The sequence below is a fragment of the Equus caballus genome, chromosome 14, assembly GCF_041296265.1.
Source record: "Equus caballus isolate H_3958 breed thoroughbred chromosome 14, TB-T2T, whole genome shotgun sequence".
Classification (NCBI taxonomy): Eukaryota; Metazoa; Chordata; class Mammalia; order Perissodactyla; family Equidae; genus Equus; species Equus caballus.
This window is the reverse complement of record NC_091697.1, coordinates 101,804,289-101,830,538: the sequence shown is the minus strand read 5'-3', so window position 1 is coordinate 101,830,538 and position 26,250 is coordinate 101,804,289. Positions and strand designations below refer to the sequence as shown.

Genomic DNA, 26,250 nt, shown 5'->3' with positions numbered 1-26,250 from the left:
GAAGAGCACAAATTGGCTTGCTAAGTAGCTATTACTACAATCAACTCTTAATTAACTTGACTGACTAGGTCACTGTTCTGTATCCTTCCATCTTTTTTTTTTTAAACACATACACATTCTAGTGATTTTTGCTCCTTATTTAGCAGTAAAATGGTATCAACCAGAATAGAGAAATTTGGCAAAATATTTTTTTGCTATTTATTCTTTTCTGTTGAAATAAGTACTAAGGAAGAAAGACAAAATAATAGTCTAAATAAGCCTTTAAAAACAGATTTTAGCTGTCTTCCTTTGCCATGAAAAAATAATAGCACATCAAGTTTAAATACTTGTGAGTTCCAGACTTAAATAAAGATTATTTTAACACTCTCTCTGTTTCTAACGCATGAGACACTGATCTTATTTCTACATAGGTCTCCTAGGATAGGAACAGTCATTAACTTCCTAACACGATAACATGCTCGTGTTGGGGATTTGACTAAAATGCATTGTTATCTAAATGGCAGAACATACTAGGGTCAAAAGAGCTGAGTTCTAGTTCCCAAGTTGTTAGGAATGAATCGCATATGTGACCTAGGACAACTCACCTAACCTCTGGGATTTAGTATCCCCATGTGCCAAAGGCATATGCTTTCAAACTCTGCCATTTTACACCATAATATGGATACACACACATAAATACAGATATTACTGAAAAGAACTTTCTACTCTTAATGTGAGTTTTGCTTTCATGTTTCCTATTTGGTTTTATTACATTTCATTTTTCAGAATGACATGAATAACCTAAGCTGATTTCAAACTACTACAGTTTGGCAAATTCTGGATTACACCATCTTTGAGGTCTCTTCTAACCCTGATATTTTTGGATTCTAACATTAGCTGTAAAATACTTAATCTTCTATCTTAGGTAGAAGTCGATTTCAGTTGTTACCAGGTGAATAGTGATTAATATTGATTAACGTAAAATCAAAACAAGTTCAGAGAATAAGTCTCCTGAAACCCCGTAGCTCTGGTATTTTTAAAATAAGAATGCTATACAACTATGTAATGCATTTAACATAATTAAAACCTTAAATTGATCTATTCAGTTTTATTTTCAGAACTCAAATATCTCTATGGCTAACCTATAGATTTAGATTACATTTTATATTTAGATTTTGACCAGTAGTCAAAGAAGCAATACCTTCAAACCAAAGTAAGTAACTCCTATTAGACTCCCAAGAACTGAAAAAAATCAAGGGAGATGACCAATCCCAGTTAGTAACTCTAGATACTAAGGTTTAGCAAAACAATAAACATTCAGAAAATTTTAGATGCATAAAGTAAACTAGAAATAGCTTCTACAAATGTTAAATAAAAAAGTTCTTCTTTCTTTTTTTTTCTTTTTTAAAGATTGGCACCTGAGCTAACAACTGTTGCCAATTTATTTATTTATTTTTCTTCTTCTTCTCCCCAAAGCCCCCCAATACACAGCTGTATATTCTAGTTGTGAGTGCCTCTGGTTCTGCTATGTGAGACGCCACCTCAGCATGGCCTGACGAGGGGTGCCATGTCTGTGGCCAGGATTTGAACCAATGAAACCCTGGGCTGCTGAAGCGGAACGTGCAAACTTAACCACTCGGCCACGGGGCTGGTCCCCAAAAGTTCTCATTTCTAAATGCTGCAGTATTCAACGACACAGCTCACTTCAGCGTTAACCAAAGAAATCAAGTTTATGATTATGTTTGGTGCAGTTAAGACTATCAAATGGATATGTTAAATATAATTTAATAGGAAGGAATTTTTTTCTTCCCTCAACATGAATAACATTTTTAAAAACTGCATAGTAACCACATTGCTCTTTAATTGTAATTGTATAGCTGAGAAACGTGTATGTTTTACAAATCAATGTGAACATATAGTCTTCAGATCAGAGGAACTAAAATTTTCACGTGCCAGTCATTTTTATAACTATAGAAACGAGAATATGCTTGTACAGCAATAGTTAAAGCCTGATCTCCATGATAATTCCAAATACGTCTACTACTTTACACAAAATTATTAGCACTTTTAGGAACAAATTAGAACAGCCTCACAGGCAAATAGTTTTCCCTCATGCATGCCTAATAAACCTCAACTAACTTCTTCTTCCTCAGCCTCACCATCAGGTCCCTCAGAATCAGTCTCTAGTATGTTTAATCCTGTGCCCCTAACATCCAACCAACACAATCAAAATTAAAATTCTCATGAAAAAGAGCTTACAATATCTCACTTCACAATTCTTCTGAATATACTGAAGAATCTGATTTTTTAAAAAATTGGTGCCAAAAAGAGAAGCACAAACAAAAACTGTTTTCTTGATTTTAATTAAAACCACCTAGTCAAAAGTTTCCAAAGAAGGCTAAAACTTAAGATAGCGACTGATAGGTATTTGCTTACATTTGCAATACTGCAATTTCATAGACCTCTTTACATCCTAAAAATATCACAGCCAATAATTAATGCAACTGGTTGGAACACATTTAAGGATAAATTATATCTTTTTAAGCTATCAAATTCTTTTAAAATTCAGAAGCATGTGAAGATTTATCTCCTGTTAGCTGGTATGCAAAAATAAATCTGACAATAACATTAATAGGTTCTTGCTACGAGTTACCCCAATAACGTGTTTCCTTCTGTGAAATCTTAAGGTGAGATCACCTCTAAGAGTATGGGAAAGCTCAATTTCAGAACAGGAAATCTATTTTTTTAAAAAAATTTATAACCCTCAAGAACATACATGAAAATGGAAACCAGGTTAGCAAAGGGGGACTTTTAGGGCCTGTGTTAAAAAATAAATAGAAGAGATTTACAATAATATATTGTTTCACTAAAAAATGATTTGTCCTTTAATTAGCTCAATAGCCCTTTTTCTACAGATAAAGGAAATGTTCACTCCTGTCCATCTAGGCAACTATCAACTATAAATTACTAAAATTTTTCTGAGGTTAACAGAAACAGTTACAAAAAAAGTCTGACCTAGAATTTTCACTCAGAGTTGTAACATTACAAGATTTATCTGAAAGCAAATAAGTTTCCACATTTAGACATCTTACTTAATCATGATGGTTGAATTGAATCTGTACCTATGTGAAAATGGCAACGCATTCTGAGTTGGTTCAGCCCTTGGCTCTGAGTTCTGTGTCACATCAGGTGTTCTTTCATCATCCGTCCCATTGATACTTTCTGGTGTTAAAGGTGACTGAAGATCCCCACCTGCTGATTCCTAAGAAACAAAGTGGGGTGGAGATAAAAAAAAAAAAAAGTGTTATACTCCTGTTAAAACACACAAGATCACCTTAAAGTTAAAACTGACTCTGATGTATGTTGACTTTTGAACTATGGTTATATTCCAACTGAAATTTGAGTCAAAGACTTAAAAAATGAAGTTTGAAGGAGAAAATTTTTTAAAGCAAAGCAACTCATAAGAAAACTAACTGAAACAATACAATTTAGAAATGTAAACATAGGGGCCGGCCCCGTGGCATAGCAGTTAAGTTCATGCGCTCCACTTTGGCAGCCCAGGGGTTTGCCAGTTCACATCCTGGGCACAGACCTACATACTGCTCATCAAGCCATGCTAAGGTGGGGTCCCACAGAGAAGAACTAGAAGGACCTACAACTAGGATATATAACTATGTCTGGGGCTTTGGGGAGAGGAGAAAAACAAAAAAGAGAGGAAGATTGGCAACAGATGTTAGCTCAGGGCCAATATTCCTAAAAAAAAAAAAAAAAAGAAAAGAAAAAGAAATGTAAACATAACACAATTTAGAAACGTAGTTTCAAAGAGCTGAAAAACTTTTGGGTTTAGATAAGCAATTAATTCGTTAGAATAAAAGATATTCAAAGAATCACTTGAGAAGAAAAAGATGGCATAAAAATGCAAGATGTGATTCTGTTTGGGAGGCTGGGAGGGCAAAGGGGAGAATGAAATCTTCAACAAGTCTTAATTTTTTTAATCTGCTCTATTTTTCACTTCCTGGAGTTATTTGCAAAGCAGCCAGAAATACCTCCATAACATATTATACATAATGACGTTAGTATATTTCAGCTTTTCTCACCTGCTACTCATAATAAAATTATTTTTCTTCACAAAATTTCTGGTCTTACTTCTATCAAGGTAAATTTAATTTATCCCTCTGGAAAATAAATGAAACTGAAAATGAAGCCCAACCTGACACTTATTCTTGCGACTGCCATCATCAAATTATCTAAATTTGCTATAGAAACCAGAATGAGGAGTCATTCGATAAACCTGTTAGCCAGGGAGATCCAGCACCAGCCTGCTACAGAGCAGCTTGGGGGACTCCTTGTGATCTCTGGGCAACAGAACTTCACAACTGAAGTATTAGGCTATGTGAGGGAAGAAAATGAAAACATCAGTGTCCAACATGGGAGTGGTTAGGTATGGTCATTATTTGTCAACTTAAAGGAATACATGGGGGCCAGCCCCACAGCCTTGTGGTTAAAAGCTCCACGTGCTCTGCTTTGATGGCCCGTGGTTTGTGGGTTTGGCTCCCAGGTACAGACCTGCTCCACTCATTGGCCATGCTGTGGAGGCATCGCACACACAAAATAGACAAAGACTGGCTCAAGGCTAATCTTCCTCAAGTGGAAAAAAAAAAAGTGGAAGACTGGCAACAGATGTTAGCTCAGAATCTTCCTCACCAAAAAAAAAAAAAGAATACAAGATTTCCTCAAATAGAAAACAAGATGAATATGTGTAATACAGGAAAATGCTTATAGTTAGGGAAAAAGAGTACATAAGGAGATATGTAGATTATGATAATTTATATAATTTACATAAAAAATACTGCACATAAAGAAATGTGGAAAATAACATAGTGAGACTAACTTTCTTTTTGGGGCTTCTGGTTTTACATAGCTGCATGTATTTTATTTGACATTTAAATATTTTAACTAATAGACTATAATGCTATAAATTATACAAGCTATCAAAGATCAAAAGGCTACTTTCTGGATGGCACATTATCACTTAACTATTTTTCAATTATTAATGGAACCTGTATGTGACCTTTAACTTCATTCTTTTAAAATCTTTCTCCTAAATCCTCTTTGTTTCTATTAACTGACAGTCAATGCATGAATACAGTTATAGTATAATGTGACAACATAAGATTGTTTTAGGGGCTGGCCCGGTGGCACAGTGGTTAAGTTTGTGCACTGCACTTTGGTGGCCCAGGGTTTGCAGGTTTGGATCCCAGGTGTGGACATCGCATGGCTCATCAAGCCACACTGTGGCAGCATCCCACATAAAACAGAAGAAGATAGGTGCAGATGTTAGCTCAGCAACAATCTTCCTCACAAAAGAAAAAGAAAAAAACCCAGTTTTACAACAAAGTCAAATCCTACTAAGTGAATAATGGGAACAGTATTCAAAGTGACTACTTCTAGGTCAACTATGGGCCTTATCAATTAGCCAGAAAAAGTTTAAGCAGCCAGTAAGAAACCAGGAAGTTATCATCTGTGGTTCCAATAAATCAGCACTATTATTCTCCAAGAAAGATCAAAATAAACTAAAATAATCACGGTTGACTGTCCAATCAGCTAAACAGTAAGCTGGCCACGACCCGATCCAGTGGAAATGATAACAGAAACAAATTACCCTGTTAACCTGAAAGGGCATACATTTTGTGTTATTTTCTAAACATTCAACTTTAGCTATTCCTAAAAAGAAAAACCACCTCATATAAAACCAATAATTTATATCTTTAAATCAAACATTAAAACAAAAAGCATGGAGGTATATCTAACAGACTACAAACTTTTGAACAAGAAGGACAATTTCTCTTTAGAAAAAGATTCCTAAGCTAATATGGCTAGCCATTTCTATAGTAAATGCTTAAGGAAAAAAAATCAAGTAGTACCTTCTTTGATACGTGTGTGTGTATATGTGTCTGTAGATATGTATAACAATATTGATAAGAAAAGTGAAAAACAAAATATAAATAAAAATTGAGATTTCATGAACTTCCATCACGTTTACATCATTATTCTTAGAAAATAAAACCACTCACATCTCACTTCCTTTCTGGGAAACTCGCCCCACACCAAAAAATAATTTTAAAAGGAAAAATGACAGTCAAATTGAAAAAAAAATTTTTTTGCATATTAAAATCTGAGAATGTATCAAGGAAGCCAAAACTAACATGTGACAATATTATAAAAAAGGAGCCTGAGCACAGATGTAGGATTCAGGAAGTGCTTCTTAAGAATTCTCTCTCTCTACTCATTTATGAAGTGGCAAGAAAGCAAAAAAAAAAACCAGAAATATTCTGAATCATATGAAAAAGAAATGACCTTGGCCCTCGCTCCAGGCCGGGCCTTCAGGGTGCGAGCACCAACCCACTCTCAGGTGTACGTGATACAGAAGGAGGGTGGGATGTCAAGGGTTAGCTCTACTTAAAGGAAAAAAACCCAGGAAATTGCAGACAAGTAATTATTGGTATGACTTATGTAAGAAAGATAACATGGAATTCCAATCAAAAGATTCAAATTCAAAGAAAAGGCATCAGCTTTAAATCAAAATATTGGTGAATAAATGAAACATAGTATCATTGAATTTTAATTTATAAATTGAAAAGAATCTTTTTTCAAAAAATTCTTTACATTACCTGACTTTTTGGATTAACTCTTCAGCTACTAGTTTTGCCTCCAACAATAAGGGGGCTTGCGCTGTACAACCTCCTATCCTCCCAACCTATCCCTCTCTCCTTCTACCTGCTCTTCAACTTCATCAATATTTACAATCTCTGGGCCCTCTGCTACTATGCTATTTTGTCAGGCTCAACCTGGCTTTATTTCTCTCCATGCTCAGCCTACACCAGAAAGCCAATCACCTTAATTATATTCTCTCTAGCATCATCCCAATCTGGGGGCTTCCTGACCTTCCACAAACCCCATCTTACCAATTTCCAATTGTGTATCAACCAAACCATCATTCTCTATTCTTACGTGCCCAAGCTACCAAGTACTATGGGAGAAAATATCATTAAATATGCTGATTAGTGTCATGAAAATAATGTTGGGCTCTGACTTCAATTATGTTCTTGAAGTACCCAGTAATCTTTATTTTACTTACCCCCATCTGACTCTTTTTTTCTTTGCCTAGCAGCTGCTCCAGACCTCTGTTCAAGCCCTCTCTCTCCGGTTGTCCTTCCTCCAGTGAACACCTAACTCTTCCTTCACAGAGAAAATTGAAATAAACTGGCATACACTTCCTCAATCTCTCTATCTGTATCTGAATCCATTTTTATCCTTTCCTCCTGTCTCAGATGAATAAGTGGCTAATTTGTTTCCATCTTCCCCCCTCATAATATCACCTTCTGTACAATGCTCCCCTTCTAGTCTTCTCTTTCCTTCACTGACTCCTTCCTTACATTTAGAAACATGTTCAAGTCACCCACACACATACATTCTAGAAAAGAAAAATTCTTAGCTCCACATCCTCCTGAGATTATCATGCTAACTCTTTTTCTCCTCACACAGGAGAAACAAATATTGTTACCTTATTCTCACTACCAAACATTTTGGTCTCAAGGCAGCCTAAAGTCAAAAACTCTTCACATTGCCCTTCCTTCACCAAGAATCCACCTATAATTACCAGTGAACTCTGGTTTGTTAGGTTCAAAGTCCTCTTAACACCCATCCCTTTGGAACTCTGTCTCTGACACGGCCAAATCATTGTCTCCAACTTGAAATGCTCTTCTCTTCTGAGCTAACCTTCTCTGCTCGTTCATTTCCTACCTCCTCTCATTGTCTTCCCCATATCTCCCTCAAATTTCTCAAGCGACAATCTTTAAGTGCAAATTTTTGACCCTTGTCTCTCCTCTCTTTCCATTCTATTTTCCTTCTGGATGATATCTTTCTCACCTACAGCTTTAACAACTACTCATTTGTTGATGGCTCTTGAGGCTTAGCTCCAATTCCAAATTCCTAAGTACCCACAGGACACGTCCACCTGGATGTACCATTAGGATACAAATTCAATATCTGAAGTGGAAATCCTCTTCTGAAGTCCGTGCTACAAGCCAAGAACAGAAGTTTCAAAAACATCTAACTCCTCCTTTACTACCCTCTCTCACCCTCACTATTCCCTCACTTTCTGCATTTCCTCCAAGTTCAGTCCATTTCACCATTGTTATGTCTATTCCCTTCTCTCTATTCTCGTGGCCGTGGCCGAGATTCAAAGGCAGGCTCCAGACCTACATCATAAGCATTAGCATATGACATTGTCATAATGTCACGTTAATAATGACATTACCATTATCATACTTACTCCTCCAACAGTCCTATGAGGTAAGTAATATAATGCTCCTGTGACAGATGTATAGACAGATTTGGGTTAAGCAATTTTCCCAAGATCACACAGTAACAGAAAAAGGACTTATGTCTAAGTTTGTCTGACTTGAAAACCCATACTCTTTTTTTTATATATCTCTCCATTTATTTAGGGCTTCTTTAATTTCTCTCAACAAAGTTCTGTAGTTTTCAATATACAGGTATTGCAGATATTTTTCTAAACTTATTCCTAATTTTTTTAAAAAAATTTTATTCAGGTCATAACAGTTTATAACATTGTGAAATTTCAGTTGTACATTATTATTTGTCCGTCACCATATAAATGTGCCCCTTTACCCCTTATGCCCACCCCCAACCCCCTTCTCCTCTGGTAACCACTAATCTGTTTTCTTTGTCCATGTATTTGCTTATCTTCCACAGGAGTGAAATCACGTGGTGAAAAGCCCATACTCTTAACAGTTTGTAATACCTCCTCAGCTAAAAACAAAAGCTATGACCAACAGAGTGTCTGCTATTATCGATTATCCCATTTAACCTCCTGATCCTCTTTGCTGACTTCCTGAGTAATATTCTATTCTTCAGGCAGAGCGTTAATTTACCAGAATGGGTTAAACCAGTGAGAATCAAGCTCTGCTCTCTAGCTGCGTGGCATCGGAGTGGTTACAGGAGTCATGCATTTCAAGCTAAATCAGAAATATTAAAGATATCTGTAAGGCACTGCCACAAAAACGGGAAAGGGAGGAAAGAGAAATGAAGGGAAATATTTTTTTTGGTACTATTTCTCTGGCTGCTGTACATTAAATTAATAGTCACACTTTAAATGTTCTGAAAAGATAAATTAAGGTCAGTATATTCTGACTCTCAAATACTGATGAAGTTAAGACATTTCTTTATTATAACCTTACATTTCACAGCATTTTCCAACTAAAAACATCTTGGATATATTCCTTTGATGAAAGTAAAGACTTAAAGACATTCCCTTCACCAAAGAGGAGCATGTATTTCAGCAGCATTGTAATAGTTCATGGCCAATTAAACAAAAACAAGTTACAATTAGAGAAAAAGCAACTAAGTATAATGGCAAAGTGTAACCCATTACAGTTTTATTGGAGTCCTCTGAGTATTCGCTTACTGAATATGCTGTAGCATACTCTTGTAACACTAGAATCATTCACCTGAGGAATTGGAACTCCTAACATGTACTGGTACGAAATTATAAATAGGCTTTTATGCTTAAGAGTAGCACTACACTATGATAGCACTTATGGAAGACAGATTCAAGGAAAGTTTCAAAATGATTACGTTATTCCAGGTCACTGCAAGCGACACAGGAGGTGGAATGGAGTGTTGGCTTCAATCCAGAGCACACCTTTAGTCTATGGGGAAAAACGTACTTTAAGCATAACTAACAGAGCTCTCCTTTCCTGTAAAACAAAATAAAACATAACTCTTTCTAAAGGTAGGGTTTACCAAATAGAGTTGGGTGCCAGGGGTAGAGAGGAAGGTAAAGAGCAAAAAATTTTCTAAAATGTTCCAATCATTTGGCTAGTCACTAAATTCAAGGCAATTCCTACTTATTTCCTCAAAAAAGTTTTATGCAAATCTGCTACTATTGACACTATTCCAGAGAAACCTTTGTAACATTTGATCTCTCCTTTTCATAAAAGCTCCTGATTACACTTCGAAAACAATTACTATAGAGAAGAACCCAGCACAAAGCTGAACCCCATTCTTAAGATGACAATTGAAATAAATTTCAGAAGAGCCTGTTATTGAAAAGCTGAAAATAATTGGCATTCTACATGAATCATAATACATACATTAAAACCTCTGTAAAAGTACTGAAATGTAACTATTTAATGAACTTTACTTGGAGATATAATTAATTTCCAACTGAAGAAAGATTATGATGGACAAATAGGTATTTACTCATTTGTTAAAGGAAAAATTGACATTTGCATAAAACCTATAACCTTTGGGTCTCAGTGCTGAGCATAAAGTAAGATGTCCCAACTGTCAGATTTAAGCACACTTTAAAATCAAGGAGAACAAACCGTATTGTTAATTTTTTTTTATTTTCTATATATTATGATGTTCTGACATCTTAAAAAGCCTTTCTGGCTAGTCAATTCTTAGAGGTGGCAAGGGCTAAGGTGGGAGTATGCCTCTGATATGACACTAACCAATCGAGAGCGAGATCTCCTCTATCTGGCCTGAGCGTGGAGACCATATTCCTCTGCCTTAATCATCCCAGGGCCAGGTACCAGGCAACTAGAGACCACCTCTATAGTTTAGAGCCCACCAAAATTGTTCAAACTAGCCAGTCCTAAGCTGTTTACCCCGCTCTGCCATTCCCAAGGAAACCCCCATACTGGCTCTAGCCTCAGCTTTCCCTATGCTCCTGCCTTCTGGCCCGACCACCCCGAGGTTTCCCCCCGTGCCCCCCAGAGGTGTGCCGTGCCTCTTGGTTTTGGGCCCTATGAGTATAATAAGCTTGTGCTTTCCTGAGCCTTTTCTGTGTCTCTTCTTGTGGCTGTACCCGACTGACCATCACAGACCACAGACCACAGACCACAGCAGTAGGCCAATCTATGCTCTTTGTGCATGGTCATTTTTCAGTTGCACGCAGAGTAAAGAATCTGAGTTTTAATTACTAAACTGGTATTTTTTTCTCCTGAGATTCTTATAGACACTGGCATACAGAAAAAAAAAAAAACCTTTCTCCACTAGTACAGATTAACTGAAGGGCGTGTTTCTATGTCCACTTTGGAAATTACCTTAATTTTGCCATTATTTTCCCAAATTTAACTCTGGCATTAAGGATACCATCTAACATGAACAAGGGTCATAAATAAAAATAGAAATTAAATACCCACCTGTGAAGGGGTACTGGTAAGTTCCATCTTTTCTTGTGATTTCTCTTTTGCGAGTCGAGCAGCTTCCTTAAATTCCTGAAACTTTTCTGCAAACTGAATGTATAAAGACTATATGCGTTAACCAAATAAAAACAGATCTCAATGACCACTTTTACCTTAGTTTTCTTTCATTTTCTGGATAAATGACTCTTACAAAAGCAACCTAGACCTCAAATCAATTACAAGTGTAATATGAAAATCACGGAAAAAGAAACCTAATACCAAACATTTGTCTGTACGCTGTAAAGCACTCTGACAAGTCTCATTCAAAAACATCATGAAATAACTAAGTTAGAATTTGGTGTCTGCTGGCTTACCTATGTCCCTCCTTGGTTGTTCAGATATACTTTACTAAGACCAAGGTGGGGGGTACAAGTTGGGAGAGGAATCAGTAAAGAAGGGCATACTATGTTTATCACAGAGAAAACGGAATCTCTTAAGTATCCACTCCTAAACATCTTAGTATTTGGGGTGTGTTTTTAACTTTTACTAGGGTATAAACTCTTGTATTATGTACGGCATTTTATTTTCAACAATGCAAATAGTAACATTTACTATATCACTAACTGACATTACTAAAAAACTTCATTTCCAAAGATTTCTAAACAGCTAATGTACAGCAGCAGAAAGAAATATAACTACAAAAAGGTCTTTAAGATTGGTAACAATTAAAAAAAAGCATTGTACATGAAATGCTAATTCTTAGGAACCCATAGGAATCTAAAACATCGTGGCCACAAACAGTGTCTATCTATGTTTTGGAAGTGGAAGCTAGTCTACTACTATTCTCAGAGAGAATAAGTTAAGAGTTACAAAATAATCAAATTTAAAACCTCTTTGCAACTTAAAAACACCTGTTAGAGTTGAAAATAAAACTCTGAAATTACAGTTCCTTCCTCAAGCCCCATAAGCCTGATTTCATTTGCATCCTGGGGAAGAAATCTTTGGAAGGAAAGGCTCATGATATCCTGACCTGCCTTGGGAGATGCAGGAGGGTCAAAACCAAAGTTGTCACTATTACAACTTTCCTTCTTACCTTAAACATTGCCACCCCCACCTACAACTTGTAGATCAAGGAATCTGTATTAGTACACTTCTCTAATTGAACAGAGTATCTCTTTGCTGTAAAAAAAAAAACCTGAATACAAAGCTAAAAAGGTCTCACTCACATGGGTGGAAATGAAATAAAAACAAAACCATAATTAATTTATCCTTATGTAATTTGAAGTAGTACACAAAGTTTTTCTAACACTAATTTAGCATTCCAAAGTAGTTAATGTTTAAAATCCTTCTCAACTTCATAAAGACCTACACTACTGCTAATTTTTATAGGATTATGTTTCCATGATAACAAAATACAACTTAGTAAGCACTCTAACAATCCAGGCATAGTCGGAATTTTCCTCATACATCAACCTTGGGAGACCACACATTTCTTCTAATGCTGCTATTATCCCTTATTTTGAGAGACCCTTGTCTAGAATTTTCTTCAGAGCCTTCACCAAATCCTTATGAAGCTTTGGTTCACTTATGGTTTTTAATGATAAAACAAGTCAGAATATTTACATGCTTGCTTCATTTATGTAAAAGATTATAAACTCCTCTAGGTCGTCTACAGTCTAAAAAACGCCAACATTAATCTTCAAGGTAGCTTGGAAAATAAATCATGATTTTGTCATCTTTGAACCAAAACATTCTGAAGAGACTGATCGTAAGCTCTTGGATCCAAGTCTAGTGAATAAATACACTACAGGTGGCTCCAAGAGCTAACAGGTTGTTTCCTAATGATCTATCCACTCTCAAAACACTGGGGTTCACTACCAGTAAGGTTGGTCAAAAGCATATGCTAACTTTAGAGAAAAAAATCAAGTTCTTGAAATATAAAAGCCATTCCCAGAAAAAAGATCAAATGAGAGGAGACAGTATGATGGGGAGAATTTAAGAAACTGTTCCTTTACCACATTAGCCAGCTTCCAAGTAATCTGAAAGACGTAGCAAAAAACTTAATTTACAGTCAAAATTACTTAACTCAAAAATAATTTCATGCAAATTTCGTTGAGAAATAATCCACAATTTAGTTCCTGTGTTGTCAAGAAATTTAGTAAGTGTAATATAATTAGTTTTAATTTTTCTTTCCTATAGGCTTTAATAGACAATTCCAAAAAGGTTCCAAGTAATGGCAAAAGTATTAGAATCAACGTGTTATTTCCTAAGGGGATTGTTTAAGGAGGGTCAATGCTCAAGCGGGGGCCTGTGTCTCTGTTAAGTTGAAACACTCTGAAATTAAAACTCATACCTTTACCACAGTTCAAGAAATGTATTTAGGAACTAAGGTGGGTTTAAGAGAAACCAAACCAAATAATACTCATCTTAATAATTCTACAGAGAATGACTTATAACCATCAAAGCAGAAGTTCAAATAGTCTTAAAATTGAGCTTTAAACTCTAATTTATATTAAAAACATAACAAAAACACTTGAAAACAACAGTATTATGGAATGATTGCAACTCAGACAAAAGGAAACGAAGATTATTTCAACTAGTGAACTATCTACTTATAATTTTGTCAATAAATATACACAAAAGTATAAGATATTTTAAGAGAACTCATTTTTAAGAATCTGAATGATTTCTATAATAAACAGCTTATGGTTTAACACAAATAGGAACAGTATGCATCTACAAGATCCTAACTACCCTGCACTCAAACAATTTCAACTCTCAAGCCATCAGATCCTGTGTATACCAAATCACAGGTAAGGTGTTTCAAACGTAGGGTTATCCTCTTTAACGAATGCTTCAAACACAGAAGCTTTAAGCATAAATCTTTGGGTCTGGTGAGTGCAAAATTTAAAGAGGAAAAGTGAGTAATCCTCATCGCCTTGATCATCTTGTTATCCTGAGAATCTTTCCTTATCCTTAGGTACCCGTTCTGCATGACAGCCACAGAACTCAAGGTGCTGCTGGTGTGAACAATGCAGTGCTTTTGCTTATGGGCAGGATAACGGTTTTATCTCCACTATCTAGCCTGGTGATGCTCTGTATTTCACTGACCTTTCTGGCCACAGTAATTCACTAGGTCAGTATCTTCCAAGATTTCCTCATAGTATCTATAGATCTCAATCTACTGCATCAGAGAGCTCAAGAGTAACTCTAACCAAGATAAAGCACCACCTTCCCTAAACACAGTAATTTATATGTGCCTGCTATCATGTCAAAAAGCTGAAATCTTCATCACTATTAGCTTGAGTGTTCAAACTCAAAAGAGCTTGGTGTCCATCTATCTCGCAGACCATCTCCAACTAAAGGTCCTAATCCCTGAGCGAAGTCCATTCTGAAGCGATACTCTCCACCTGTAATTTCCTATCATACAGGCAGTTAACCACACAAAATCTTCTCAATCGATGGTGACTGTTTTTAATGTGTACAATAAATTTTCCAATTGACAGTGGAATCTAATGATCTCTCACTTCTTGCTCTAAAGTCACTGCAGCTGTTCTGAGAATATTAAACAAATATCTCCTATATTTCACACTCTCCAGTTGCTATTATGTATTTAAGACATCTGACTTGAAGATGAAGATTTCCACTCAGATCTCAGGATTTAACTTACTTTCGAAAGATGATGCTCAGAGGAGAATCCCAGGCCATAAACAGTGTTTGCCCGACTATCAGCCCACTGGCCAAACTTCTGAGATGTTTTAGTAAATGTCATGTTTGGGGTGATGGTGCTATTAATTATTGCCTAAAATATAAAACAAGTACAAATAACAAGCCAAAAATCAGCAAACAGGCATTTAAACACAGGACTACTTAGTTACATAAAAACTTAGGATTCCTAATGAGTCACAATGTTAAATATATAAAGATAATTACAGAAATAGTTTTTAACATTATAGGTGACAGTGTGGAAATATGGTAACTAATAGAACTATAAATATTATGGCACTCTATCAAAAATTTCAACACCTTACAATCAACGTAAGTTTTTTTATGATGCAAAAAAATTTCAAGAGGTTTTTAAGCACGGTCAGTTTCTTCCCTTTGAACATTTAGGATCAATATTTATGAATTTTGGATGATACTCACTGGAAGTACGTACGTTTTAATAGTTGTTTATTTAAAAGTAAGGTCTCACCCTCCAAAGAATCTTTCAAAAATGAATATCAATAGAACAGATTTTCTATTTGTACACTAATTTTCCAAAATCCATAATCAAGAATTTTCTTAAAGCTGACTTACCTGAAATATATTATGATACAGAAAACACTTTCAATCATTTAGTACTTTTCCTTTACTCAAAGGGAAATCAAACTCCTAAATATATTCTTTAATTCTTTTCTCATAAAGTACGTAAATTCATGATATTGAGACTCAATATCATTTCTATTTAACAGTTTCTTAGAAAACTAGCATTTTAGTATGTTATTAAATATTAATTTTGGTGATCAATAGGATAAATTTCAATTATTCTAACATATTAAGTTCATTCTCTCTGCTGGTACTGTAAAAGTGTAGAGTCAGTTTTAGTTAAGTAATCTAACGCACTCCAAAACTGAGATTACAAAGTGATTACAACAATAATAAAAATAAATGTTATCAAATCCATAAGCAGCTATCTGGTGAACTATTAAATATAGCATGAAAATTAAGCATTTTGAGAACAAAGGTAAATCTGATTACCACGTGAACAGTCTAAATGTAAATACTTATGAGCTAACCAGGTGGTGATGAAATTATAATAATGAACGAATGACATTGGTCCTACTAAAGAAAACAGTAAAAGAGAGAGTGGTTGCTTGCTTACTCGTGACACAGACAGCAGATGTGTTATCTGTTGTGATATGAGAGCTCTTATCCTCTACTAAGCATTTTTACCTCTGACAAAATTTACATACTCATATATCTCCTTACCCTTCAGTTTAAAAGCTGCTTTTCCCAGTACGTCATTTTAGATCCTGTAAAATGAGGCTAACAACTAACTGCTCTAACCTGCAGGGTTGTCATCAAATGAAAGACTAAATGGAAAATAATATATTAAGAAATAGTAAAGAATCATTTACTTATTCAACTTTTTCTATTGAGTACCTATTAAATGCCAAACACAATTCTAGAAACTTGAGATACAACAATAAGAGGCAATGTAATTGTGGATTACATTTTAGAGCAAAAAGAGTCAGCCAATGAACAAATAAATAAACAGCTGACCAATGTAAGTGCTGTGAAAACCACGAGGCCAGGATGTGACGGAGCCTGAAAGGCTAGAAGGCGAGGACCAGCAGGCACTCCTTTAGATCAGGTCGTCCTTGACTGTCCCTGAGGAGGGTACATCTGAGCTAGAATCTGAGTGTTTTCAAGGAGAGCAGGGCATTTTACATGTGATCCTAATTACTCTCAAAAAGTGAAGCAGCAATGGGTTACAGGCATCTAAAAAAACTGACCCAGGTGCTGTTGCTCACTGACCTTCCATTTTAGTTATTTCAAATTAACTTCTGCTTTAAGTTTAAGAGTTCCATTTTAATCCCCATTCTGAATCTTCTTTGCCTCTGTATTATCTGCTTTGAGATTCTTTAATCACTGAAGAAAAACTTTAAAATGACAGTTGATCCTACACTTAAAAAAAATTACTTATTAGAATTTTTTGAATAGAATGCTATTATGAATTTATTTAAAAGAAAAATTTTAGTTCTTTAGAACAAATATGTCTCCCAATCCTGGGATTCTTGTCCTTTCAAGGAAAAGAGGTAGAAATGCTGTGTCATTACAGATCATATATACAGCGCCCTGATCCTGGCACCTAGCCATGCTGATATCGCCGCAGCAGGACTAGAAAACCTTCAAGCAAACTTTATGCACACAGTAAAGGCAATAAGTGAGAACAAATGGACATTTTCTGGTCAGGGGCACCCAAGGCCTTTCCAGCTCATCATATAGTGCAGAAACAGAAGGGGGGTGGGGAGGAGAAAAACACAGATTTAGCCACATCAAATAATCCACTACTCCTTACCAAAAACCAACTACTCCTGCAGGGAGCTGCAGTAGTTAACAGCATCAGTTTAGAAAAGTAACTAGCAAATGGAAAATGTAATAGAAAATATAACTCTGTTACAGAGGGTAGACTTTGTTAAAAGAAACAAACAAAAATTTTTTCACAAGAGTTATTTAAGAAAGCCTAATAATTACAAGCTGCAAAGTATGCTCAAAAATGGAAATGCCAGAAGCAATAATTCATATTGCTTCAGAAGGAAGAACACACGAGGATTACATAATCACACGGGACATGGGACTTCTTCAGCTGAACTTCACTTTTATACACCATTTAATTCTCCTGTCTAATAAAATTACATCTCATCTGTGGTTTGGGCCAAGAGAGAAGTACAGATTATAGAGAAATGAAGGTTCGAGTCAGGGGAAAGAAATAAACCAACTAGAGTCTGAGATTATAATAATTAATATCTGCTAATTTCACTAAAGATACAAAATATGACAAAAATTATTCTTCATTAAATAAATTCATAGAAATTAACTACTACTATTTCCCAAGTCCTTTAAATCCTCCAAGTGAAAATGAAAAGAGGCTCATTTATTCAAATGAACACATTAGTCACTTACGTGAAAGTCAAAGTGCACACAGCCCCTGGGTGCTATCATCCAGTTAAGGAGGTAAGGAATTAGCATACAGACAGAACAGACTGAAGGCTGAGCATTAAATTAAATTACCTTTTATTCTCCCAAAACCACTAGACACTACATAATTAATAGCCTAATAATAATAACAATAGCAGTAAGTGTTTGTATGGTGATTACTATCAAGTGCTTTTGTCTAAATTAATTAATCTTCAAATCGATTCCATGTTGTAATGACGTAGTAGGTATTTTTATTAGTTCCTTTTTACAGATGAGAAAACTGAGGCACGAGGACATTAAATATCTTGCTCTAGGTCACATGGCTGGAAGGAGCAGGGCAAAAATCAAGCCTCACGGTCCAGCTCTAGCGTCTGTGCTTGAACCCCTACACTGAACTGCTCAATTTCTGGGAGCGGAAAGGCCTCACGGCATCAAGAAAGCTTGAAGGAGAAGAGAAAGCTTGAAGGAGAAGAGTGGAGCCTTCATCTTTCTACACACTTCATATCCACAAGCCAATGTTTGGTATTTCTTTATCCAGGTGTGTTATTCAAAATTCAGTGATTAAAAAAATGGCATTTCCCCTCTTTGAAGGCTATACTATCCATCAGGTACTGATCTAGATGCTGTGCAGATATTAACTCCTTTAATTCTTACAACTACCAGTCCTCAGGTGAGAATAATGAGGTTCAGAGAAGTAATTTGCCAAAGTCCAAAACTTAGTAGATGGTAGAGCCGAGATGTGAACCCAGGCACTTCATGCTCTTAAACTTGACACTATCTACCTCTCCTAAGAAATAAAAACTTAGGTCTTATCCATATGCTTTTCTTCAGAATAAGGAATGTCAGATTAATACTGACTTGGCAGACTTCAAACGATTTAGGGATTTTGAACTCCCTACTAGTCTATACAAGTGATCTGAAAAGAATTCTAGTCCCTCACTAGGCCGTATGCTCCAAAAGAGCAGAAACGGTGTCCGTTCTGTTTACCACTGTATTCCTAGCACCTGGCGTAGCGCCTGACATATAACATATATGCAATGAATATTTATTAAATAAACTGACCTTAAATTTGCAGCATATTTTGGTACGTAACTCCATATAAATAAAGTGGTTAATCCAAGTAATTTAGTGAACAAAAAATGCTGCTATCCTAAGAATGATCAGTTTTGTTTTTTAAAAGTTAAATTTTAAAAACTCAAACAAATATTTTAATGAAGATAAAAATCTGCTGAATAAAACTGAAATGCTATACTGTTTAAAGCAAAACAACAAGATTATTTGAAGTGAATGTAACCTACCTTTGAGCCATCTAAACTGATTATCCTGTACACATTTCTTGTGCTGTCATAGAAATAAGACACAGTAACTGCATGCTTGCTGGTGGGCACCCAGTTCTTCTTTGTGTTGGGGTCGATCTGGAAGACATGAGCTCGAGTGCTGAAGATGGGCTGTTCCCTGAAGGGGAGAAAATAAAATGACTGACTGAAAGCAGCCAATTTTATTCCACCAGACAACAGAACAAGAAAACTGTGAGGATGCTTCCACTTAACTAACAACTCCCATATCCCTGAAAATCAGAGAAACTTTCTTTTAAATTGGAATATTCTAAGCATCCAATCAGAAGCTTCTTTAAAACAATTACAGTCAATCCTCATTATTCAGAGTCTGTATTTGTGAATTTGCCTACTCAATAAAATGTATTTGTAATCCCCAAACTAATACTTGAGGTACTTTCTCGGTCTTTTGCAGTGGAAAAAAGCGAGTCACCTGACATGAATGTTTCCATCTGAGGTGGAACAAGGCAACAATCTGTCTTCTTGTTTCAGCTCTCATACTATAAACAAGTGTCCTTTTTGCAATCTATTTAGCACCACATATTTCACATTTTTGTGCTTTCTGTCAGTGCTTTCACTGTTTAAAATGGCCCCCAAGCATAGTGCTGCAAGTGCTGTCTGTTCCCAAACCCAGGAAGGCTGTGATGTGCCTTATGGAGGAAATATACGTTATATAAGCTTTGTTCAGGCACGAGGTACAGTGCTGCTGGCTGGGAGTTCAATGGTAATGAATCAACAATATATATTAAGTAAGGTGTCTTTAAACAGAAACACACATAAAACAAGGTTATGTATTGATCAGTTGATGAAAAAGTTGTCACCAGAGGCTCACAGGAACCTAACCCTGTATTTCCCCTCTGAGAGCAATGGTTCCATATTCACTAATTTAGTGTTCGTGGAGCCTTCATAGAACATAACTACTGTGAATAATGAGAATCGACTATACTCCGTTAAAATACAAGTATCTTATATTTGACCCTCCCTAGGTTAAAAGTTTTCACCCACTTAAAACTACGTTATTCTGGTAACAGGTAAATAATTTACTGGGAAAGTTTGCCTTCAATATAATCTTTACTATATTGAAAAGTATATGGAAAACAAAGTAGCTCATCACCACAGTATCTTTTACTTAGATCAAGTAGGGCCTTAAAGATACACAACAGAGCTTATAAAAATTACAATTTCAAGAACCAAAACTATTCAAAAACATATATTCAAAATATCATTACAGATTTTTTTTTCAGTCTGAAAAAAACAGGCATGAGACAATGTGTATGTAATAGAAGCACCTTTCTTTCCTAAAGCAGCTTATGACCTTAAAAATAATTTTGACCGGTATTATGAAGCGTTAAAATTAAATAAACTTTAATTTTTTAAAAAAATTTATCTATTTAATTTTGAGGGAGATTAGCCCTGAGCTAACATCTGCTGCCAATCCTCCTCTTTTTGCTGAGGAAGACTGGCCCTGAGCTAACATCCGTGCCCATCTTCCTCCACTTTTATGTAGGATGCCTGCCACAGCATGACTTGACAAGCAGTGCATAGGTCCGCACCCAGGATTGGAACCAGCAAACCCCGGGCCTCTGAAGCAGAATGTATGAACTTAACCACTGTGCCCCTGGGGCAAGCCCCTAAATTTTTTAATTTTAAAGAAGTTACTTTTTAAAAAAATTTTAAATTTAAAGAAAGGAAACGACAGAATGGAAAAGAGAGAAAAGAGAAAACAGGCAAGGCAAATCTTGGTCTTTGGCAAAATGGCTCTTCGGGTTAATAATAATGGGCTGGGTGTCACATGTGTCTTCCACGATCTACTTCAGCCCTTCGAGAGCTGGTGTGAAACAGAGGGACCTTCTCTGTAGGTAATCTGGCTCTTCCGAGTTTTATTTCTGGAACCTCCATAACAGTTTTTCTTATTAAAGAATCTCTTCTGAAAGGAAATGATACATTTTAATGCCACTCCCCAAAAGGTGAGGCAGAACATCATCACTTCTGGCTTAACTGCCATTATATATGGATTCATTCCATAAATAATTATTAACGATGTGGCAAGGCATCGTACCAGGATGGAGAACTCTTCTGAATCAGCAGTAGGTCTTACCATCATTCCCTCTTTCCCCATCCTCAATAGTTGATTTTCAGGTGTTACATTTGAGTTATCCAAAAGCCCTGTAACCTCTACTTTTCTTTTTTCATCTTTTAATTACGGTTCTAGATATAAGTGTACTTGGTCAGACTGACTGTGACTAGTTCTAATTCACAGGGAAATCCATTCACACAAAATCCTATTTATTAAGGCATGTAAGGAAGGGAAGTGGGACACTCTGGTCTTCACTGACTTGATAATGTTTCTTCATTTCAAAGGGTACATTTCTACATAGTGTAGGTTGGTAATTATAGGAATGTGTTCTAATAAATGCATTCTCAAAAAAACTAACATAGTTAAGACAATGATATTGCTTTTGCAAGCCTTATATGACCAATCATCAAATCTTTATGCAATGGAAATGCAATATTTTGCTTCCAGTAAATACTTTCCACATCATATTAATTCACACAATTTAATTAATCTGCACAATTAACCCACACAATTTAATTCCCTTCTAAATAAAAATATTTAGGGTAAACTAGCTATTTTACAAGCAAATAATATTTGATATCAACCAAATACACTGCTTTCTTTGATTCTCCTTTGAATAGCTCACAGCTGATTTCTTAAAGAAAGTTATAGTTCAAGATTTCTGTGGTCAAAAGCTACCCATCACAGTCTGGATGATAAAGAGCAGGAGACAAATTCACTGCTGATACAGGGAAGAGAATTCCTAGAAGTAATGAGGATGTTACTACATCTATCAGGGCACACAAATAAATGATTCAAACTTTTATCGAACATCTACTACATGCCATAAACAGAGAGAGAAATGGTCCCTGCCCTTGAAAAGCTCAATTTGGTGAAGGAAGACAGAAATTTTAAAAAATAAAATGCTTTTTACCATGATAGAGTCTCTAAAATAAGTGACGAGGGCTACCAGGGAGAAATTGATGCCTATGGAGAGTCTGAAACAAAGTATGCACAGTGGGAAAAGGGCAGAGTATACTGGCTTGTGCAGCGAACATGAGTGCCTTTGAAAATGAAGCCAGAGATAAAGAGAGAAGCCAGTTCATGAAGGTCCCTTATGGAAGCTACCGAGAAATGTAAATAGGGAACAGCGTTGCACTTTAGAATGAGAAATTTAGCAGCACCAAAGGGGGTGAGTCGGAGGGAAAACAACATTGGACATAAGGAGGCTAGTCAGAACCTTATGAAAGAATCTCAAGTACTAAAAAATCAAGAGGATAGGAGGTTAGGGAGTGGGATAAAGACATGAATAGCAATTAAAGGTAAATTTAGAAATAGAATCAATAAGATTAAGTAACAGATTGGATGTAGAGCAGTGGTTCTCAAACAAGGGAGATTTGTCCCCCAGGGGACATTTCACACTGTCTGGAGACATTTTTGGTGTCACAACTGAGGGAGAGTGCTATCAGCATCCAGTGGGTAGAAGCCAGGGATGTCGCTAAACATGTACAATGCACAGGACAGTCCCCTACAACAAAGAATTATCCAGCCAATAACGTCAATAGTGCCAAGGCTGACAAACCCTGACATAGGAGATGGAGGAGGAATCTGAGTCTCCTGGGTTTCTGGTTTGTGTGACTGAAAAGAAGACAGAGCCATTAGCCAGGACAGGAAACAGAAGTCAAGTCTGGGATTAGGGGATGAACAGGGAGAAGCTGAGTTCAGTTTTGACCGAGTTCAGACGCCTACAAGGGTTTGCATGTAAAACTGTCAGGAGAAGAACTGAAAAATATTAGTCTCGGTGCTCAGCAGAGAAAACCAGGCTGGAGTGAAAAGTTTTGGGGATCATCAAGAGATCTTATCACTAGTCTGTTTAAGACACATTTCAACACTAAGCATGTGGATAAATTCATTTTGGAGAAAAGCTGTAGAAGAAGCAATAGAGACGCTATACTGAAATCTTAAAGCTCTTACGTCTTAAAAGGACCTGTAAAGCATTTGAAACTGATTGCTCCGAGTGTTAAAGTTAATGCTTTTCAAATAAACTGGATAGTACTCATAAATAAAGGTTAGATACACTGCCTTTACAACAATTCACACAAATTCTGACTGCATCAAATACCAGGATTTCCCAAAGTATGTTCTGTGGAACAACAGTCCTAGAAATGAGTGTTCCACGTTTAAATAAGTTCTGCAAACACTATGTTATGTTCCATTCTGAAATATTTGTAATGTACATCACTATACTAAAAGTTCTGAGAAGTCCTGCAGTTAAACCCATTTAACCCTACATAAACCAGCATGCAGCAAAATTATTTGACCCCAGAATTCTTTTTCATGTAACACATTAACATCTCATAGGACTTACACTTATATCTACAACACGAGAATCAAAAGACAAATTTTGAGGTAATGTATCTCACCAAAAGCTGACCTGGATATTCTACCACTTTTATTGACATTAATTGCCATTAGAAAGTATATATAAAAGACAAAATACAAAATTGAGACCTTATTTGGTAATGACTAGAGTATTATTTCTTAAATAGATATTCGTTAACAATACTCAAAGTAACTCTTGTAAAAAATTAAACATTAATCTACAAATCAACTTTAAAAGCAAATAAATTTTGGCATGAAATGCTTTAAACTAGCTTAGAGACATAAAACTAAACGCACAGATACACATACATACACACATTTTAATCTTAGAAAATCATCAACTTTGTAATTTCTTACATCAATAATCAGGACAATGACAATGACCTTAGTGATATAAGAGAAGCTCACTGGAGTATTTTCCAGTTGGTTCATAAAATAATTCTAGGAAGCCAGTATAAGAATAATTCTGAAGTTCTTCATCTTGGGCTAAAACTCTATGAAAGTACTACATACAGTGATGGACTCTAAGACTTAATATGAATGTGGAAAATGGAAGAATGTAAGTATAAGACAATCCCGAGAAAAATCTAAGATCAAAATTTTGTTTTAAAAATAAGGTTTATATGGGGCTGGCCCCGTGGCCGAGTGGTTAAGTTCGCGCACTCTACTGCAGGCGGCCCAGTGTTTCGTTGGTTCGAATCCTGGGCGCGGGCATGGCACTGCTCATCAAGCCACGCTGGGGCAGCGTCCCACATGCCACAACTAGAAGGACCCACAATGAAGAACGTACAACTATGTACCAGGGGGCTTTGGGGAGAAAAAAGGAAAAAAATAAAATCTTTAAAAAAAAAAGTCAATGATAATGCTTTTTTAAAAATTACTACTGAAGTCTATATTTTTGCAAACATTATGTGAATACTCAATACATTTTTGTTCCAATGAAGTGCAAAGGTATGGGTCCAATAAATCTAACCAAGCTCAAGGGAAAGAAGAGAAATTATACACGTCCTAGTCTTCTTTCAATGCCGAGCTTACAAACACCCTTTTCAGAAATAGAAGTACAATTAGATACTGCAGCAAAGGGGATATAAAGAAGGCTATGGTTTCAAATAATTCCCTGACTTTCTACTTAATTTCTCAAAAGAAAGTAGCCTGGCACAAGTGTAAGAACCAAGGTAGATGATACTTTCCACTGAGAGTCTGACACTGTTAACAGAAATCAGTGGCTGATTATCCACCAACTATTCCTCTTTGCTCCTTCCTAACACACCTCAGGTATTGCTCTGGCACTCTACCCTCCTCCACACGACTGGGAGCTTCACTAAGACAACTGTGGCAATCCCATGCTCCTTGCCAAAAGTCAGTTTAGGAATGGACCTCTGAAGCAATTCTGGTCAATGAGATAACCAGGGAAAATTTGCTGGAAGCTTCTGGGTATACTCACAAAGGTAGACACACATAAGAGGAGATGTTCTCTTAAATAATGTATTTGCAGTGACACCAGGATCTGAAGAAGTCATCTTAGTAGTGAGGGCAGCTAACCTGAGAACAAAGCCAACATTGTTTGCTAAGAATAGCAGATGAAAAGACAGAATCTGGTTCCTTGATTATGTCATTCAATCAATGACTCAGCCTCCAGGCTTCTTACGTGAGAAAACAAGTTTCCTAATTGTTCCAGGCAGTCGTCATTTTAAAAATTACACAAATGATAAGTGAAAGAGATTTACATATAAAAAAAACTCTGCAGTAACAGGTCTCCCAATAAAATGTGATTGCTGGTCTTCCAGAACTCCTGGCTGGCTAGCTACACACTGGTCATTCATCAACTTTATAATGCAATCCCCCAGTATACACAATTAGATTTTTGGGGCCTCATTTAAAATTGTAGAGGTAATCAATAGAAAAATTTATAAGACTAACTGCACTGAGACGGGTGGGAGGAAGAAACGTGGAAATGGCAAAACTTCACTATCAACTGACTTTCTGCTCTGAAGATTTAATATCAAAGCTTTTAATCAAGAAATAGCATAATAATAGCATATTATGAGATATGGAGGCAACCATGAAGAGGAACAAAAATTGGAATTTTTAAAATCAGTTGCCTCTGGGGACGGGGCTAGATGAAGGAAGAGATGAAACAGGGTACTAGTACTTGTCTTTATAACATTTTAAGTACTATTTAATTTTTTAACCTTGTACAGTACTAAAAGATTTTTCTAAATGGCATGGTGGAGAAAACCACACTTATATCACAATTAACACTGAGAAAAGGATGCTTTAGGGGCCACTTCTGAAGATGGCCAAAGTACCACAGCATAAGCACAAGTTTTAATAGCTTGGAATTCAACTGACTTAACAGTCCGTGGTACGAAAGTGTTCCTATATTCACACAGAGGAATAAAGGGAAAGTAGGAGAGGAGCAGAAACCCAAATACCCCTAACTGCAGGACAAGAAGCGCTGAAGGTCTGTCCACTTCCCGATGAAAACATCCTCCTGCATTAGAAGTAAATACACAGCAAGTAAGACAAACACATGCTACCTTCAGCTTAGTTTTTAGAGTTTGAAGTGGCAAGAGAAGCTGGACAATCCTTGTTAAGG

General features: G+C 36.2%; 1 protein-coding gene across 2 annotated transcripts in view; it reads right to left on the bottom strand.

Annotated features, from left to right (window-relative positions):
- HOMER1 (homer scaffold protein 1) overlaps positions 1-26,250 on the bottom strand; it is a 121,067-nt gene that overhangs the window by 56,832 nt on the left and 37,985 nt on the right. Inside the window, exons 2-5 of one of the 2 annotated variants that reach the window (XM_070234631.1) lie at positions 19,178-19,334; positions 14,866-14,997; positions 11,214-11,306; positions 3,102-3,241 (exon numbers count right to left, since the gene is read on the bottom strand). In XM_070234631.1, the coding sequence (XP_070090732.1) occupies positions 3,102-3,241; positions 11,214-11,306; positions 14,866-14,997; positions 19,178-19,334 (522 nt within the window). Of the gene's footprint in view, positions 1-3,071; positions 3,242-11,213; positions 11,307-14,865; positions 14,998-19,177; positions 19,335-26,250 lie in introns of both variants that reach the window. The other variant, XM_023618107.2, reaches the window with a different exon arrangement.